General features: G+C 33.6%; 1 protein-coding gene across 1 annotated transcript; it reads left to right on the top strand.

Moving 5' to 3' along the window:
• Positions 1–561: 561 nt before the first annotated feature.
• Positions 562–19,570, top strand: LOC140329789 (uncharacterized). Its single transcript, XM_072410182.1, has 26 exons — positions 562–571; positions 1,517–1,637; positions 1,799–2,159; positions 3,737–3,814; positions 6,603–6,698; positions 6,817–6,870; positions 6,969–7,022; positions 7,149–7,202; positions 8,872–8,925; positions 9,077–9,130; positions 9,405–9,458; positions 9,927–9,980; positions 10,165–10,218; positions 10,357–10,401; positions 10,696–10,749; positions 11,240–11,293; positions 11,805–11,858; positions 12,660–12,731; positions 13,855–13,890; positions 15,273–15,317; positions 15,555–15,587; positions 15,665–15,811; positions 16,679–16,855; positions 17,479–17,569; positions 17,847–17,924; positions 19,134–19,570. The coding sequence occupies exons 1-26, from the start codon at positions 562–564 to the stop codon at positions 19,316–19,318; spliced, it is 2,169 nt and encodes a 722-aa protein (XP_072266283.1). The 3' UTR covers positions 19,319–19,570.
• Positions 19,571–21,002: the final 1,432 nt, after the last annotated feature.

The following is a 21,002-nucleotide window of genomic DNA, read 5'->3' as shown; positions in this document are numbered from 1 at the left end:
TTTGTGGTGTCATGAAAGATGGAGTAAACGTGGCAGCAGTTTTCTACAGTTTTTCTTGCTTTGTTCAAACCAAAACATAGTTACTGTTAACCATGTAAATGTATACCAAGTTCAGCTAAGTCACTCAGAATAGAAACTGTTAGACTGATCCACCAATTATCAATAGGAATGTGCTTATATTTAGGAAGCTGAACAAGGAAGTATTACTCATCATGTTATATCTTTCATAACCTACAATAAATGAACAATGAAATGTAAGTCAGATAGCCCTATAATAGATGTGATGGGTGGGCATTGATGGGGATACTGCACAAAGCCCCCAGTGGATGAGAATCTGCTGAATAAGTCATCAATTTAGGATATTTCCTAAACTCAGATATATGTTTTAAAAGAAATCAATAAATCATAAAGTTATAGTAAAGTGGCTGATTTTCAACTGCAAAAGAAAGGGTTTGAGTCCAAACTAGATTAGCATAAATTACAATCTTTGAAGTAAATCACCATTTTTATATATAGGTCTTGGAGCAGTAAAGTATAAATAAATGTATTGCATGAACCACCATGGCTAAAGGTACATGATACCATAACACCTCCTATAAATAAGAGAGTGTTACTTCCACATATTCATCAATGACCTGATGCAGAACCAACCTCAAACTTTATCTCAATCAGCGGTCCCAAAAGTAAGAGAGTATGCTAAATGCAACTTCAGAAAACAATGACATCAATGACAATAGAACATCTGAATTAGACATTTAAATAGTCCATGGCCTGAAAGCTCTACCCTCATAGGATGAAGTTAATAGCCAGGGGAACTACCATGACAATCCTGTTGTATCATTGCATTCACCAGTCAAACAGAAAAGAAAAATAATGATTTGCTCAATAAAAGGAATACATTGAAAGGAGCTTACACCAATACACAGCAAAAACACTGGTTTCAACTCAAATGAAACCATATGCATCAATTATAATGGTCAAGCCACAAAGCCAGTCTCAAGGCAAATGTCACTTTGGGGTCTTTACTGTAATGGCAAACCACCTTATCATGGGTGTCCCAGAATGAAATAGGCTTTGGTGCTTGCCTTGACATCAATAGACGCACATAGTTACCACATAGTTACCAACATAGCATGTTGCTGAATAGATTAGGAAATCCCAATAGTTAAAATAATACAAAAAACATCAGTTTGCCCTAATCTTCCAAATCCTGGGTCTAGTTTGACTTACTACATACATGACGCTGGCAAACTGCCTCTGGGTTCCATGTTCAGCAAAAACATGTTGATATTAATATCACAAGTGTGATAGTAAGACTAGATAATTGACTGGGATTTTTAGATTGTGTGCAATAGAAGTGTCTATTAGGTTGGTGTACTATCATTATATACTATTATATAATATATTATAGTAAATGCACATATACATTCATTAAAACAAGCCTACTATATATGTTCAGTTTTAAGGAAATTTTTTCATTTATTTTTTAAATGTTTTGATGATACTTTTTTCATAGTATATGACCTGCTTGAAGAACTTAGGCTTTCCACACCTGCAGAAATAACAACAGTGAATGGATCCGATCCAACATTATCTGCTGTCCGCATTAAGTCTCCAGTTTCACTGAATAAAGATGGGTATGATACATTTTTAAAGTTATACGTTATGTGTAAAAACTGTACATATCTGTTTAGTCATGATAAAAAAGTAAACAATAAGGGAAAGTACAAAAAAGTATACATAACAAATATCTACATCTCAAAATATAACTTGATTATGAACTATATTTAATTTTCAGTGCTTTTCCTTCAAATGGATTACCCGCTGATTACTCTATTATTGCTACCTTTAAAATTGTAAAGACTGAGCCTTGGAGCATCTGGAACATCTGGAAGATTATTGATGGAAATAAAAAACATGAACTTGGACTCAGTTTTAATAATAATTCACAAACTCTAAGCTTGCTCTACTCTACACCAGTCAAGACTCTCCTGTTCCAGAAAGACAGTAGTTATGAAAAACTTTTTGATGAGAAATGGCACAAGTTAGCTTTTAGTGTAACAAATGGTAATGCCAAAATGGTTCTAGACTGTATTGAAGTCAGTGATGTCTCAACAGTAGAAGAGAAAGTTCCTCAAAAGAATAGAGTTACTTCATTGGTAAGTACTTTATGTTTTGACAGCTCTTCCTTTTACTGTAAAACTACATGACAGAATGCTATGCTTATTATGGAAAATGTGTATAAATTGTTCCATTTCTGTGATGTTAAAATCAAACTGTTACCCAAAACCTATTTTTGTAAAGAGTAAATGATTAGACCTCTGTCCAAATTTAGTTTACCTTTGAGGTGTTCACTTTTCACCTTCTTAAATACTTACCATTGATCAAAGTGACAGTATTATTGTTGTATGTATATTATTGTTGTGTCCTTATTGGGGAAAATTTTCCCTTTACCGGTAAACAAGGCAGGATATCTCCTATTTTGGGACATCACCCCAAGGTATTCTCCTATTGAAACTCTTAAAACTTGTTTTTCTCCATTGTAATTGCTTTGTCATGTGTTTGCCTAGGAGGTGTCCATTAAACACCTCTTCTTTGTTAAGTATTGCTGTACTAGACATATGGAATATAGGGTATTCAGTTAACAAAGTGAAATATTTCAATGCACCTTAGTGAATGAGAACATGTTCTGCTATTATCCAATGATGTGCAAGCAAAAATTCTGTTTTTAATATTAATATTATTATTAATAATAAACAGGATTTATATAGCGCCAACATAATATGCAGCGCTGTACATTAATTTACTTGCACCTGATTAGGTATTCTTTGCCAAGTGAATCATCCCTTCAACTACTAGTCCCATCAACTATGCTGGGGGAAGATTGACTTTTCTAAATAAAAAGTCTATATCTCTTTAGTAATTCAATCCAATTGTGCTCACTTTCCCAGCTCCTCTAAACCCTCTATAAACTCTCACTCCATATTTTTCAGAAAGAGAATTTGACTCATTATTCCTAATATAAAATTAATGAAACATACAACTATGAATTGTAAGTCCCCCCTTTGGTTACCTAAAACTAAATGAAAAACCTTCCTTATTTATATTCATAACCCAAAGGTAGAATGCACTAACTATTAAGGTCATTTTCTGAACTCCTTTAAATGATTTGACATCTTGTTGTTACTTTCCAGTAAAGCCCCATATAACTTTGCATTAACGGACCTTTTATAGTATGCTTTTAGTGCTCCGAATCTGGGTTGTGTTTCATGATTTCCATATCCTGCAGTGTGGGAAAATGACTAAGGACCATCTGGCACATTTTCATGTATCAGCAGGGTCCATAGACCACAGTAAGAAATGCAGGCTCTTTATACCTTATATCTTTATAGTTTATATTTACATTGCTAGAGACCTTTAGCTAATTACATTTGCCAGTTTACTTTTCAGCCAGTTACATTTTGACCACTTCTATACTGAATGAAAACATCCTAAATTCAATCTTTTTTAAAATGTCTTCACCTTTAATTAAAAAAATGATAATAAATATATTACTTATTGGTGGTATAATAATATTAACACAGGTCACTGGATTCATCTGTACTCTTGATTTTGAGAACTGCAACACAGTCTTTATTGAGTTTCCCATCTTCAAGCTTGTTGAGCCACTCCATGGCATGAAATTGCTTCATAAACATAGTTACAAGCAATTTATTTTATATTGTTTGCATTGCAGGTTGACATACAGAAGCTGGAAATACACTGTGATCCAGAAAGGGCTTTGTTGGAGCAATGTTGTGAGTTATATGATCAAGTAAGTATGTAGCTCAGTTTACTTGGCTTGCCATATGCTGACACTTGAAATGAAATGCACACCTCTAGACATTTCTCTAAATCTGAGTCAACCATGGGATGGACTTATTGTGGTTCTATTTAAGCCATATTTTAGTCAGTATCTAAAGTCAATTTAATTTCCAGTGTTTAGTAATTAAATTATAACCTAAAAATATATCTTTAAAGTCCTGATTGTCCTGATTAAAGTCCTGTATTACATTAGCTATGGCAAGAAGTGATAGCTGCCATTCTAACTACTTTGGAGTACGACATATGTCATGTTCCTTATCTACATCTTACAGTTCCAACAAAGAGCTTTAATTAGAAATGATATGACCTCTGTGTATTTTTCCTAAAACGAACCTCACCAACTACTGGAAGACTCTAATTCCCCAATGAGTTTGATAAAAATATGTCTTTGTTATAGGGGTATGGTTAGGGGAAGATTAATATGCCAAGGAACTCCGCTTCCAGCGACAACACCTCTTACCTTCATGACATGCATACTAGTTCCATTTAGTAGAAAATTTATGCTGAAAAGAGAATATGCTGTACTCAATGTTCTTATCAGTCTTTCAGTTAGTTTTCCACTTTTCAGCTGCCAAACGATACATTCCATTATGAAAAAGAAAAGAAACGTCTGGAAAATTGCTGCTTTCTCCTCATTTTCTGTCATTGCTCACAGCTTGTTTTGTTCAATTAAATATTTCTTCTTGCCATTGACAGTAAGAGAGGTTAGAACATGTGGGTAGTTCAAATAAAGAGAAACGCTGTATGTGGCAGCAGAATTCATATGTAGGCTCTTTGACTAAACTTCAAAGCAAAAAGAGGTTTCAAACTCTTGTAACTTTGCTGCTTGCTTATTATTTCACCCTGATCACAGCTTTTCCTACATATTGCAACCAAAATGGCTTTGCTCTTTCAAGTTGTACAAACTTTTGTTCTGTGTCTGGATGCAGGACTTAGTTAATAGTGATCACATCAACACTTTAATAATATTTAAACATTGATACCAGGCACACAAGTTAATAAGGCACAGAATATATACAGTATATATATATATATATATATATATATATATATATATATATATATCAGCACTATGGCATTTTAATTACCTAAACAGAAAATTGTTTTACTTCCATATCACCAGGGGTATAGAGCAGAATACTTTGGCAGTAGAACATAGCATAGAGAGCCCTTGGCAATTACATTTTTTGTTAAGTTTTAGATAAAGTATTGAAGGATTAGAGTTTTGTTTAAGGTTTTACTGCTGTCCATTTCTTGGCTGGAAATATTTCCCCCCTATTTTACCTGGTGACTATTGCCAATAAACAGAAAGTAAAGTGAGATGCATACATTTTGAGTTAGTGTAAGAGCAATAGATGAAGGAAAATTCTCCAGTGAGGACACCTGTTCCTGTGACAACTCTCTGGGAAGACAAATTACTTATTTCCCGTTTTGTCTTGAGGACAGGGACTAAAGGAAAATCTCAATCACAAAAAGCACATAAATAACCTAGTAAGGATTTAAACCTTAAGTAAAAATTTGCTTTACATTCACTTTGTGTAAATTGTAAATTGTGGGCAATGCAACATGTATGTGTTTGTATCAGGAGAAGTTTAATAATGACAGTTATTTTAGAAACATATATCTTAGAATGTCCTGTAGGTGATACCTTCACTGAGGAGCATATCACAGTTGAAAGTCACTGTTTCATCCTTTTTTTTTTGTTTTTCATTTTTTAATGAGAGTTTCTTGAAAATATGGGCAATGCTTGGACCATTTTGCATCCATAAGAACAGGAACTGCAATGAATCAGATGGGTGTACCTTTGCTGTATACGAGCAAAACTAGTGTAAAGACATGGATATATTCTGTGAAAATTGTACTTTTTCATTATACCATATCACTTTAAGGCATCCCCCATGCATATTATATAAAGGATTTATATATTTCCTATATTAAGACCCCCCTTCCCACTGTATTGGTACATGTCCCTCGTGGCATTGGCCAGCTTCCAATACCATTTTTCACAGTAGTTTGCCCTAAATTGAAAAGAAATTAATAAAAAGGTTTACCAGTATAGACTTAAATGATATTTACTATTAAAGCAGACCTAAACTAAAACTTTTACTTTACATAAAAGGGTGGACAACCCTTTTATGTAAAGTAAAAATGGTCTTCTTTTTTTGTCTTTATTGCCACGCATAGCCTCCTGGGATACTCACTTCACGCATCCTACGAGGCTCTGGCTGCTCCTTCTGCGCATGCCCACATTTTTTTGTTCAATGGGGAAAAAAAGTTTTTTGTTTTTTTTTAGCTTAGTTATGCTTTATGTTGGGGTTTGCCTAATATCAAATAGTATTCATTCAACCCCTGGTAATTAAACAATGACCGATTTGCCTTTTTTCTTGTGCTGAAAAAAAGAACATTCTAGCATAAGCATTTAATGAGGCTCTGCAGAAGAAGAGGAATAGAACCCCCCCCCCAACAAAAAAATATATAATTTACTGTATCCTGACATTGCAACGTTTCATTCAGCATCTTCTACTGATAAGACAACAGTATCATATCTGTAGACATCATCTCTATAACATACACATTTACAAGGGTTTTAACAAATAGCTGTTACCTATTTCTTTTAACCCTATACCATCCCATTGTGAATTGGATGAATACAATATTTAAGTGCATACTTTAGTTATGTTTTCATTTTTTAAGGGCCGGATGCATTTTATTCAATATTGTAATTTTATTCTTTATAGTGTGGAGGCTCTGCTGAGCTAAGCATCGGTGCTGACTCTCGAGGATGTAAGTGTTCACATGGGATATTAGGTCTTCAGGGATCTGCAGGAACAAAGGTAATAAAAAAAAACTGCTAGTACACAAACTATTTCAATTTTCAAAATAACATGTGAGTACATTTATAAAAAAAACAAACAAAATGGCGCATATGAATTTGTTTTTTTCAATGTGTAGGGAGAGAAAGGCTATTCAGGTGAACAAGGAGAACTTGGTAGTCCAGGACATTTGGTAATCACTTATCAATGTATCAATTACATTTATTGTCAATTATTTTTAGTAAGATTTGTAAGTAAAATACATACCACATATTTTTTTTGTTTGATTAGGGAGTTCGCGGCAATCCTGGTGCTTATGGAAGGATTGGTGACCCAGGATTTAAGGTATGCTGTTTTTCATACTTTAAGAGGAATTTTATTTTTATTCTAAAAAATGTAATATGTTTAAATCTCATTCAGCCAGTTTTACTAGTCTTTTAGTAGAGATTGCTTTTGTTTTATGTTATTTAGGGGGAACCAGGCATAAAGGGGGAAAAAGGAGAAAGAGGTATACTTGGTGAAAGAGTAAGTATTTTATTTGATTTGATTATACAATTTTATTTGATTATACAAAACCCCTGTTGCATTAATGTGGACCTGTAATGAACATTAATTTTGGAAAGGTACTCATTTTCATTAACAATTATGGACAAATCTTTTGTTTACAGATTAATTTCTATTAACTAGGGGAATATATACAGGATTAATATAGCTAAAGTGTTGTCAGTGTAATCCGAATTTAATTAGGTGTCTAATTATTTTTCATCTAGTATCTGAGGACTGCTTGGGTAACTGCCAAGTACATCACGAGAAAGGGAGACATTTTTTAAAGAATGAACTGTCCTCTCTTTTGCATGGGCTATTTGTGGATCTCTGTGTCTATGACTACATATCATTTCCTGTAGTAGGTTAAATTGCCATAAGTGATATCTAGAAAAAAGGCTAAACTCACTACAAAAACAAAATAATATAAACATTTGCCAGAAATGGTAACTTTAGGCAAACATATGTAATGTCCCCTTCTATATTCTTATGTTTACAAAAAAGCTAATAATATTTAAATATTAATAACTCATCTTTAAAGTATATGTAAGGGTTATGTAAAAATATTAAGTACATAGCTCCAATAAAATAAAATTTGCTGCAAGTACAGAAAAATACTAATTAGGCTGTCAATATTTTAAACCTTGCTCACAAAATGTGTGTGTGGGTAAGGGCTCTTGAGTGAAATAGTTCTGGGGAAGGAGAGGGTGTCAGCATCACTAGGAACTCTCTCAGTGGCTGCCCCTGCAAGAAATTAACTGACCTGTTTATGATGTCACAGTGTGTTGTTTCTCCCTATAGGAACAAGGTAAAACAAAAACATTGTGGGTACATTCACTGTGGATGATAGCTTTTGGGTACATTTTGGTAATGCCTGGTCATACCATTTACCTTTAGATGGCAAACAAGAGTTTTGAAGCCATTGTTGAGCTCTAAGTATCTTCAGACTAAAGTTTTGCTAATAATTAAAGTTCTCTCAGTTTGAACACTGTGCAACTACACTACCATTCCTAGTCGTTTGGTAAATCTGTAAGCACTCTGATTAGTGACAGGTAATATGATCACCAAATAATAATCTTGGTGATCAAGATAAAAACTGTGCCCAGCAATAAACTTTCCTTACATTTCCTTTACATTTTAGCATATTCTCTTTGCCTACCGACTAATTAGCTTTTAGGTTAAAAAAGAACTAAGCAAACCTGGAATACATTTTTTAAAGTCATTTAATATTTGCTAGCAAATGTTTTGAATCATGGACCAGATCCATTCTGGGTTTGCTGAATCGCCCAGCTTCACTGATGTAAGTGTATCCAGATTTAAATAGATCCAGATTGGCAGTGGGAAGGGCTATTACTAACCAACAAAAGTTTCTACATGCAGAATAATCATTTTTATAAAGAATTGTTGTTTGCAAATTTAAAGCACATTATATATGTCATTGTAATAAAAAATGATAATCATATCACAATTGTCTTTCATTTCTCCCCCCCCCCCGGTTGTTGGTAAGATAACTTCAGTACCATAATAATGAATATCTAACAACACATCCTTTGTGAATTGAGCACATTTTACATAACCTAACCTGCAACAGTACATGTGAACAATATCTGCCATTGTATTTCAATAAGACAATATATATATATTTCCATAGGGTGACCGAGGAGATCCTGGATACAAAGGACTCCCAGGAGCAGATGGTTTTAAAGTAAGTAAATCTATCTATCTATCTATCTATCTATCTATCTATCTATCTATCTATCCATCCATCCATCCATCATCTGCATTAGGCAATGCACTTTCAATCATGATCTCTCTCGTTACAAGATATCATTTACTAAAGTACAGTTATATTTTAGGGAATTGCAGGCCCACCAGGAATCAGAGGACCCCCAGGGCCAAAAGGAGATAAGGTAACATAATTAATTCATATAATTCATTTTAAGTCTACAATATAAAATCTATCAAACATTAGTTTTCCTTTATATGTAAAATTTCCTACAAAAAAAGTGTGCTGACTTTGTTATGTAGTGTACATTTCAGGTATTGCATATGTTTCCATAATTCCACAGTTCCCAATGTTTTGCCAATAAATATTTTCTAATATAATAATAATTTGTATTAATAAATTAAATTATTATGTTTTTTTATTTATATCAGTGTTGTCACTTAACCCTATTTTTTCAGGGTGAAGAGGGAGAAAGGGGGTATGAAGGGATTCCAGGATTCAGAGGAGTCAAGGCAAGACATTAAGTCCTAACAATAAAACATAAAAGTTTCAGAGATATTGTAATAAAGTAATGAATAATTTAAAATGATACTTTTTGAGCTTGTTCCATTACTTTTTTAACTACTGCTAGTTTCAGTTTCCTTTCTGATTCAAACATTTGCCACAATTATGGGTCAAACCTTGCAGATCTGGTTACTGTTAGTTCAAATGTAAATTAATAACATTAAAAATATGCACTGCATGTGTATGTATTTTTTCTGATTTTACAATTTGTTTGATATTTAATGATCTTTTATTGTGAGAACATAATATTAGTTCATGTTTGTATTGTTTTAAAATAATATAGAATGTAAAATTATATGAGACTTTACAGTATTTAGAATCTAATCAAGCCAGTTTAAATACATATTTGGTGGAATAGTTAATGAAATAAAGTTCTGCACATATACCAAACTGAAAATAAATCTTAAAATTTGTAGGGTGATGATGGTTTTCCTGGGCATGAAGGTCGTCCTGGAAGACAAGGATCCAAGGTATTTTTAGTTAAATTGCTGTCATTACATCTAAAATGATTAAACTAAACTATACATGTATAAATTACAATTATACATAAAAAATACAAATACATAAATATACCATTGCAAATAAATAAGTAAAATGTACAATCTAAAATAAAAAAATAATATAATTATGAATATTAAATTATCCTTATTTCAGGGAGTTGGTGGTGATCCAGGAGAGCCTGGTTTTGTTGGGAGCAAGGGGGAACCTGTAAGTAAGGACTAAAAATATAATTCCAATGGTCTACTTGTCTACCTGTCCATCTTTACATCTATCTATTGTCTATCTATCTATTCTTTTATCAATACCGACCTAACCCACCTAATTTATTGTATTTACTTTATGTAGGGCACAATAGGGCCAAAAGGTCGGAGAGGTACACAGGGACCTCAGGTACAGTATAATCAATGTGGCATAAATAAAAGAAAATTCTGATGTTGATACACAGAAACAAATAATTTTGTCTGAGATTGTAAATGTGCATTGGAACCCTCTAACAATTCTGTATACAGAGAAGAATTTAATGCTTGATGAACATTTAGGTCCATTAAATTTAGACACCCCCAAAACTAAGTATCATTACCAGGCATTCTCCAGTGTTTGTGTTGATTTTTTTTTACTATTATCAGCGTGTTATCAGTTTTTTTCATCATTATCAGTTTAGTTTGTTCCATTTGTATTTTTTAGGGAATCATTGGTGATCCAGGTTTGGCTGCACGTGATGGTGACGATGGAATTGACGTAAGATTTAAATTGCTGTAAATTTAGTTGTTTGTAATAAGTGCAAATAGATTCCTTATTAGACAATTGACAGATATGTTTATTTTTCGTTATTGTCAGAGACATGAGAAACATGACTGAAAACTGGAATTAAAATTAGCAACACATTTCAATTAATGCAAATACAAATTAAACATTTTAATAACCTACAGTAATTTTTTCACAATGGAAAACTAGGCCACAAAAATTTTTTTTTAAATGATGGAATATGTATTTTATGTTTTTTAAAAGTATTTTTAAAATCCAAGCTCCCCTGATTGTGGAAAAACAAAACAAAAATGACTAAGTATTTAATTTGTAAAATCAGTTTCATTTAGACAGTTTGTATAATAAATGTTCTATATCTTCTCTGCCATACAATTAAAAAGTGTATGGATAATATATGATATTAATGTGTAATTCAATCACTGTCATTAATTTAAAACAATTTTTACATTTGTTGTTACCATAGGCATATCAAGGTCCTCAGGGTTCAGCAGGACAACCGGGAGGTTTGGGAATTAAGGTAAAATATACTTTCCTAGACTAAAATTAGTATTTAAGTAAATTAAATTGTGACAGCTTTGCGGTCTGACACTTGACTATAAATAGACATTACAGCTATATGTTGGTCTTTTGTAAACATGAAATACATATGAAATACTGCATAACAAACTGAAATACAACTAATTGAACCAATGCTTCTCGATTACAGAATTTATCATAAAATTGTATTTCTTTTCTTTTAAGAAATTTATGATTTGCTGGCATTATATTTCCAACATCATCAAACATATAATGTATACCAACCAACAGACCGAAAATATTATTTACTTAGTTTTGTTTTCAGTTTAATAATGTGCCCCAAACAAAATCTACAGAACATGCATATTAAGTATGCATGTGGCTATAGTGAAACATTCAAATTATTTTAAATGTTACATAAATGATTTGCTTTTACATAAAATATACTTCCTGTCACAGTTTAATGTCTAGAAATTTTTAGTATTAGACATTTATTTATTTTTATTTTCAAGGGAGAAAAGGGATTTGTGGGACAGCAAGGCCCTGAGGGTCCCAGAGGAAAACCTGTAAGTTAAATGTGAAATAATATATAAAATAATATATAAGTAACTTTTGTGGACTAAACATACTCCCATATGTTGTGTGCAAACATATCATCATTGGAAGAAGTAAATGGGTAAGCTAAGTAAGTGGTCTGGAAAAGAGTATGCTTTGTTAGACACAGATGGTGCCTGTATTAAAAGTCAGTGTAGTAGGTAAAGTCAGGAATGTTTGAAGATGATGGAACTCAAGGCAAAACCCTTTCCTCAAGTTGGCATACCTATTAATTGTACTATTTATGTTATGCCAAACAAAAACCCGGCTGCCATTCTGTCCTTATTTCCTCCATGATATTCTAAAACCTCCTTACAGTTTACTGTTACCATTTGTCTTTGTCAAGGGGTATAGCATTCCCCCCTGACATTGCTCCTTCTTAGCCGTAACAATGCTTTGTGTAGAAAGGCATTGGACTTTGAGGAAGTTCCACGGCTAGTAACATATACATTACTTTCTCTATATTATGTCAGTAGGGGAAAGCCATAATAGTTGGGTGGTGTGCTCTAGAAATGATAGACAGCATTAGACAACTACTTCTTTTCCTCTTTGTTAAATACCTGGAATGTATGAAGGTTAACAGCAAAGTAACCACAGAGGAGAGATGTATTGATCGCCATTATATAGTCCAAGTTAATGTACAGCGCTGCGTAATATGTTGGCGCTATATAAATCCTGTTTATTAATAATAATTATAATATTAATAATAATATGGTACTGGTGATGTCTAGTCATTAGATAATCTTTAAGTGCTGCATTTTTTCTCTATATAGGGGCTGCCAGGTCTCAAAGGAGAAGCTGGTATGCCTGGTCGACCTGGATTTATTGGTCCACCTGGAGCTGCTGTGAGTTAATAGTTTTAATTATTTATGTTTTTACAGAAAATTGCTGACAATTTTAATCTGTTTGTATTTTACATTTTTACATGTAGATGTTAGATGCTGAGATTTGATATATTTTTAAAAATTTGTATAAAATGTTTATTTTTAAAAATTAATATTTATTACAGGGTATTTCTATGACAGTCCACTTGTCTGGAAGTGGTAAATGTACAATGAAAACGTTACATTCCATATTTACATAATTATTATTTTCATATTTTATTTCTGAATTTAGTAAATGAAACATGAACATATACAGTAAATTAAAGTCCATCTAAAGCTCCTTGTTTTTTCCTTGAACAGAGTAAGCAAGAGCTAAGTCAAAATGGTTTTTTTCCTGTTGGGTAGATTGATTCTTTTTATTTGTCCTAGTGACGAGGCTTAGTGATCAGCTTTGATTCATCCAAACATCGATCATTCGGCCTGAAGTGAATGGAGCCAAGCATTGTTGATACAACTTTCTGATTTAGGCTTCCCTAATAATTGCCTTGGCTTTCCCAAGCTGCCTTGGGCATCTGTTGTTAGCTGCTGGCTGAATTTGCTGAGCTCTATGCTATATCTGTCATTAAGGAGGTTTAATTCTTGAAAGTGGTCCAATTCTACAGATTAAATTCACTGTATTTAATCTAATATTGGTGTTATATGTATCCTTGCAATTAAATATCCTGATTCTACCATAATTCTACCTAAAAGGGAACCTCACTAAGCTGTAAATTGAAGGATTGGTGTCTTTCCTGTGTTGCCCTTGAAGTCACATGAAATGCCACTCCCTATGGCTATAGAAATGTCTACTTTTTTATTGTACAGTGTTCTTGCACACATGTGGGGGTCTTGTCTCTGTCTTTTATGTTGTATTTGGCTGTTCCACAAGCACTCCTGACACTAAAATATAAACCAGATTTTTTCCCACTAGCTGTTGTCACCTATAAAGTAACACACCTTCATACTTTGCAGTTATGCTAGGCATTAGACAAGGTGCTGGTATATAGTTATACACACCTTTTACAGGTAGTTATATATTCATTTGCTCTAGTAACTGCTACATTTGGTAATTTTATATAATGAATTATTTTTTTTTTGTTCACAGGGACATGTAGGACTTACTGGTGCTCTGGGAGAAAAGGTACTTTAATTAATATATTCAACACTTCTTATGAGTTTATACATAAATCTATCTCCAACCATTTTTTTTGTAGTTTGGAACATATAAGGGAAGTGTTTGGCTGAGGATGGGCTCCAATGTTACTGTAAAAATTCCTTTAATAAGAAAAATACAGATGCTGACCTGAACATGAACTTTGAACTTTTGTTGAACTTTGCTCTTGAAAAAGCTATCTGTCAACTTTTCTTGTACATTTCCTGGCTTCAGTACTTTTAAGTCACTAACCTAAAAACATTAGGTCAATCAGGATTTCTGACCTCGCTCTAGCTATCATGATCTGCAGATCTGTATACTTGTTCCAGGTTAGTGATTCAAAGGTAATAAAGCTTGAGACAGTCAGGTAACTAGCATTCAGAATGTTTCTCTCAATACAGGTTCTCTTTAAGGAGTCGCAGGAATAAATGTTCTTTTGTAATCATTATTTTGGTTTGTACTGTGGAAAATGCAATGAAGAAATAAAAACACTCAAGGTGAGAGGTATCTCCCCAAAGAGAGTGGAACAAACAAAACTTTGTAATGGACAAACACAGAACCAGAAACTATTGAGGTTGGATCTCAAGGGATAAAGAATGCAGTAGGTAATACAGCTGATCACATTACACCTTAAATTATGCAATATTCTACTTTAGAGTGGAGTGCACCTTTATTTGAAAGGTTTTACCAACTGACAAATACAAGTGTGAGGCATGCAACCTAACTTTCACACACAATTCACATATATTTGTATCACATCCACTGTAGGAATCTGTGATACTACATACAGCTTGTATCCATTTGCAGAACTCTAAGCATTCTAAACACTAGGACATTGTGCCTGATTTTATGTTCCAATTTTAACTTATAAACTTAATATTCCATGGATTACCTTAATATGTTTAAAAAATCAAACTGGATCGGTTTAAGCTTTGTCTCTAGTATTGGTGTCATATCTAAGCTTTTCTACTATTTTTATATCATGCTAAAAGGGAGCATTTCCAGTTCATAGTTTTGTCTTCATGGTTGAATCACAGCTTGTTCCATGTATACTAAGCAGCTACAGAAGTAATACCAAAAGAGTGATTTGTAAAATAAAAAGTCCCTACAACTATAAAAAAAAATAACAATGAAACCTCATCCTTGCTGGTTGGTCAGTTCAGGAGTCCAGGGACAAATATACATTGTTTTGGACTGGTAGAATCCTTCAATGATGTCTACTTATAATTTATCTTGATAACCCATGTCTATGTCTGTCTGATCTGCCCTGTGTTATCTTCTAAGATCTGTGTGTATAAGATAAGAACTTTCTGTTACATTTTACACTGTGATTTTGTTTTACCCCTTATGATGTCTTGTTTTATTTACAGGGCAGTACTGGGGTTCAAGGGATCAAAGGAGCAGAAGGACAGAAGGTAAATTCTTTCCTTATATCAGGAAAGCAAACATTTAGACTCCTAAAATAGTTTTTGCACATGCATAAGTATGTGTATATACAAACTGTATAACTAGATGTAATTGTGTATAGTAATATAAAATAAACCAGACTAATAATAATACAAATAATATCTCTTAATGTTTATATAAAAAGTACTGAACATCATCTTTGGTGAACTAATTTTCAATAAATGCTACAATTACTTTTTTGGAAGGGTGAAAAGGGATCAAAAGGACCTAGAGGCAACGTAAGTATGATTCAAATAACTAGAACCTGTAGTTATGTTATAGACTTGTTCATTAACAAGTGGATCACTGTATTTAGGCAGGAGACAGTGGTCCGGTAGGTCCGGAGGGACTTGATGGTAGAAAAGGACCTCCAGGAGAGATTGGTGCACGTGGTCGGGAAGGAGTGCAAGGTCCTACAGGTGATCCTGGAGTTCCTGGAGATATTGGACCAGTGGGGCCACAGGTAGAACTTTTCTGCAATATAAATAAAATATATAATACAAATATACAATAAATGTATAATACAATAAAAACATGAAATTCAAGTCCTGTTTTATGTTCAGAATGCTATATTTACCACGATGTTTAAAGTAATCAAACATCCATGCTAGCAGAAGTATATAAAACTGTCTTTAATTAATAGGGCAGACAGCTTTCAGTGCCAGGAAATACACGGTTGACAAAACACTTTAAACAATAATTCTAGTCAATAAAAAATGATAGAAAACATATTTAATATCAAATTATGGGTGCTTACCAATATTATAGTCAAACATGTTGTTCACTTTGCAAAGTACTGCTTAGTGAATGAGTTGCTGCTTTGCTGACTTCAGCTACCAGTATGTGCAAGTCAAGCCCAATGGAGTGTAAAAAGAAGCCCAGACAAATGGACTGCAATAAAAGTAATCTGGACATGTGCTAAATAGGGCTAGTTTGATATGTTACGCTCTTTAAGACCACACAAGAAAAAAATAAAATAATTTTACGTTTATAGAGGGGGAAATATGTGCCTGTGTAGAGGGGGAAATCCACCCCCTTTATACACATGCACAAATCCAGGGCTGTCCTACAGCACAATATATTCAGGATGGCAAGTGGAGGAGGATCACCAAAAATCTATCCACTGCCTCCCACTATGTGCAGGAAACCAGAAGCATTTAGCTTGGGGCACTTCTAGGTTTTGTTAAACCCTGTCAGCTCTGGCCTGGGAACTGTACTGTTAACTGTAGAAATTTAAAGTTGTTGTCGACATGAAGCAGTTTATGGTGGGTAACTACAATCCAGCTGATTGGCTTGAATTAAAAAAAATACATTTTTAATTTGTTAATAGGGACCATCATTTCCTGCATCCCGTGTTATTGAGGTTTGTCGAAAGTTTGTTCTTGAACGGATGTCTTCGTATGCCCAGTCTGTACGGCGACAATGTGCAAGTGTTTGCCCTTTGTATGGTGAAGTACCTGTGGGATCGCCTGGACCTGTGGGTCTGCCAGGACCAACAGGAGAACCTGTAAGTGCATCAGAAATAAGGATTATCAAAAATGATTTACAGACTTAAATTTTTATTTTATCATCTGTTCAATCTTTACTGTCTTTCTATTTTTATTTGTGTCATGACCTTTTGTCACTTCATCTCAGTTTACTCCTTTGTCTGATCTTTTCTCCAACAGTCTTGCTGGTCATACACCTGTGTACAGTGTGTAAGCTCAGAATTACATCTTCATCATGCAGTGGTTTCAGCCACCAACTCTCCCCTCGCCTCAGCTAACTCACAAGACAATTACAAAGTGGCTCACATTATTATATGCTCATTTTATTTCTGTGGAGCGTTGGGCATTTGAAAAAAAAAAGAAAACAGAACAAACGATTAATACAGATAGTGCTCGATATTTTTAGGCATGAAAAATATTAAGGTTTAGACATTACAGCACATTGGATTATTAGAACAGGCAATAGTGTGGTTTACCAATCTATTTAGGATTATTCCAAGATTATTTGTTTAGGAACCCCAATTTACACATCAGACCCCTGAGTATGTTGTACAACTTAGCTAAAAAGCAAAAAATAAATATATAATTTTGAATTATGAGATATAAATGAAAACATTGTAACATTTTTTTAAACAATATTTAGGGTAGACCTGGAATTAAAGGACTTGATGGTGAAGATGGTCCAGAAGGATTCTATGGTGAACCTGGAGATCCAGGAAAACAAGGAGATAAAGGTATTGTTTATATGTTTTATAGATGTATGTTGTGGAATTACATGCAAAAACATTTTTTATTTCTTTTTTTCTCTAGACAGGAAAAAAATCAGGTAAACTGATACAAGAACAGAGTTCAAACTTACAAAAAAATTACAAAAACTTTTTAAAGATTTCATAACATTTATTGTATATCTATATGCTAACACTAATCCACTAGTATTAGTTATGCTTACACTGGAGGCAAGACTATAAAAAGATTCAGGGTCCACAGATCATAATGTCTCTTGTGTTATAGGTGAACCTGGAGAGAAGGGAGACAAAGGTGCAAAGGGATATGGGCTTGTTGGATTTGATGGTGACCCAGGGCCAAGAGGTAAGCAGTGAAATAAACCTGTCTTATACCTGTTATTTGGAAACACAATTATTTGAATTTAGATAATGAAGACAATGGGTCGGAATTATTACATCTCTCCAAGACTGAAGTAGACTATCATGGGCGAACATGGGGGATATGATCACCAAACCAGAAACGGATATCTTGGCAAATATTTTCACTCCTGACTAGATAAATTTCAGGTTTGCTGTATCGCCCATGTTCTCCCTTGATATAATCCAGAACTTTGATGGATCATGCCCAATGTAGTTTCATGTATTTGAGCTCTGTGATAATAGCTCATGGCTACCTAACCAAATGATGTTTGAGAGCCCCTTTTGTTATGATCATCCCATAACATGGTGCTGTACATTGTATTGTGTGTGTCAGCGTGTATTGGTAGCACTAAAATGAGGACCAATGAATAAACTAACAATTTAAAATAATAATCTCAGAGAATTACATTAATATTAATGTCAGTGATAGCTTTTTGAAATAACGAAATCTGTGCTTCTTTATGAATATTTACACATTATGTACTTCCAGTCTCATGAATCCTTGTCCAGTTTGCTCACTGGAATCTTAAAGGAAACAGCAGGACATTATGCAGGAGAATGGGGACCAGCCTGTGACATTTTAGTACAACCCACTGATTGAGAGCAGCTCCTGTCACTGGCGCTGGCTGCTTCCCAACCACGATATTGTGGGGCTACTGTGGTTATACAACTTCCAAGAGCTATTCTAAAAAATGTATTTACACAGAACATATGAAAAAGGAACAATTTGCCTCCTGGTATTATTTAAATAGGATTACATAATTTATTTCAGTCTTTACATTATTGTATATAGATTAATATAAATGTATTACTATTAAATAAATACATAATCTATTTTAGACTGCCTAAACATGTGTGCATCCAGGGATAGTTTTAGACAACATTGGGCCGAGGGCAGTTTTGGGGCCCTGGAGAAGGTGGGGAGCCTGGGTCAGTGCCCAGTTGCCACCCTTCCCTTTACCTCAGAACACCATTGTGTGCATCACAGGGAAGAGAGGCCACTGCATTTCTAAGCCAACGGGAACATTTAACTAGTTTTTGATTTTTCCCAGAACTTCCTTCTGGTTGGATACCATATGTATTTAGGTAACGTATAAAATACCATATTCAATGTAACACTTAATAAACTTTATGTTTCACAAATGTATTTTAGGTGAAAGAGGTGTACCTGGGCCAGCATTTGATGGCGATCCTGGTCTGATGGGCCCTCGTGGGTACAGAGGACAGATGGGACTTAGAGGTTATACAGGAGAACGAGGATCACCAGGACCATGTATAACTGCTGGCTGTGGAAGTGCTAATCCTACAAATAGGGGGGCAGAAAACTCACAATCATAAACAGCACACTGACCATAAACCAGACTTTTAATATTGATTTACCCGAGAGATTTTATAAGTATCTGTGACATGCTGTTTATTTCATCTAGAAAGAAAGAAAAAACTGAGATAAGTTTGTAAATATGTAACCTTTTTGTTAGAAGAGGCATATATTTGTGATACAATGAAAAACAATTATCTACTGTGCAAAAAAGATAATTTATTAAAAAACACATTTGTCAAGAAACACTACATGAACCACAACACAAGAAGTTGATGGATGACTTTTTTTGCCAGTCCCTGTACTATTCAATATTTTCTTTCTGTATGTTGACATTGGATCAAAGTTTACATTGATGAAAATACCATGACAATTTATTTTTTTGTTTTTACCAATTAAACCAGAATATGTTTAGGTAAAAATACATAAAGAGAAGCGAGCATAAAGAATTTCTTGTAATCTGTGATCATAAATGGTCTGATCTTGTAGGTACTGTAAGATTTTTCCATCCTTCATGGTAATATGAAATACTCTTATGCCTGTCCTTGTACAATCAAAGAAAAATTTAATTTTGTGAGTGCAAAATTGTTTCTATGCCATTTGTAAAGGGACTCAATAGAAGACTGTTTGGAAGGTAGAATATGTCTTCATGTTGGTAAAACTTTTACCTAACACATTAAACGATTGTTTGAGCAGTGCTAAATCTGATAGCATCTTTCATTATGGTATAGTGGATATCCAGCCCAGCCTGCTCCAGAAAGATAGCAGATATCACTCCATTGGATACTAAAGGCATTTCTTCTTTTTTATGTATATAAGGCTCCATGGGGTCTATTTGTAAATGTTTCCCAAGATTTGCCTAGCTTTTTGCTAAATTGTACACATGTTTTACATTAGAGTAAAGGAAAACAAGTGAATCAGCTTTTACTCATGATTCATTTTCTATAATAATATATATAGATCCCATATGACACCTCAGTATATTTACATTATTTACCATATAAAAATGTCTGAGAACAAAGGTATTGAATGTTTTACTGGTATTTTTAACACATCTTTGAATTAATCGTCAACTTGTCTTAGTTGTTCTTGTTCTTTTAATGTAAGAATATAGTTTCACACAGATTAAAAAAATTCAGTCACAGCTAAATTGCACATTACCATTTTAAATGTGATCTACAAAATAAACTTTATATACGTTTATGTCATCTATAAACTGAGTGTCAGTAAATATTTTTCTATTTATATGTTTTATATTGGGGAACTTTTTAAGAATCTTTCTAGGAAACACCACTTGATGGCAGAATCAGATCAGAAAAAAACTGTAATGCTCTCTTAGCTGTTTTAAATAATATGTGGCTTGTCCACTGTGCGGCAGAAGAATATATTCTGCAATAATTATTGTTTCTCTGAAGACCATAGAAAATAAATTTTGGTTATAGCAACTCATTGAGACTCTGCGTTTAGCATGTATAAGAAACATACAATGATGCTTTCCAGGTCAAAAATGTTTAGGATGCAAAAGGAATGCTGTGCAATGTTTAAGGTTACACACTATTATTGGTACTGAGTAACAAAAATCAACTCTTGGAGATGGACTGGACACATTTTGAGTATATTTTTTAGTTATCCAGTAACTATTTCAGATATCATTCATTAGTATGCATATTTAGGATTGTTATACATATTTAGGTCCTGTCATTT

The sequence above is a fragment of the Pyxicephalus adspersus genome, chromosome 4 (genome assembly GCF_032062135.1).
Source record: "Pyxicephalus adspersus chromosome 4, UCB_Pads_2.0, whole genome shotgun sequence".
Lineage (NCBI taxonomy): Eukaryota > Metazoa > Chordata > Amphibia > Anura > Pyxicephalidae > Pyxicephalus > Pyxicephalus adspersus.
The sequence above is the reverse complement of the archived record's forward strand: the minus strand, read 5'-3'. Positions and strand labels throughout refer to the sequence as shown.

Excerpts from the sequence above, each read along its gene's own strand:
- LOC140329789 (XM_072410182.1), top strand. Across the intron at positions 6,699-6,816 it reads AGGGATCTGCAGGAACAAAG|GGAGAGAAAGGCTATTCAGG; the intron begins GTAATAAAAAAA and ends TTCAATGTGTAG. Across the intron at positions 15,812-16,678 it reads TTGGACCAGTGGGGCCACAG|GGACCATCATTTCCTGCATC; the intron begins GTAGAACTTTTC and ends ATTTGTTAATAG.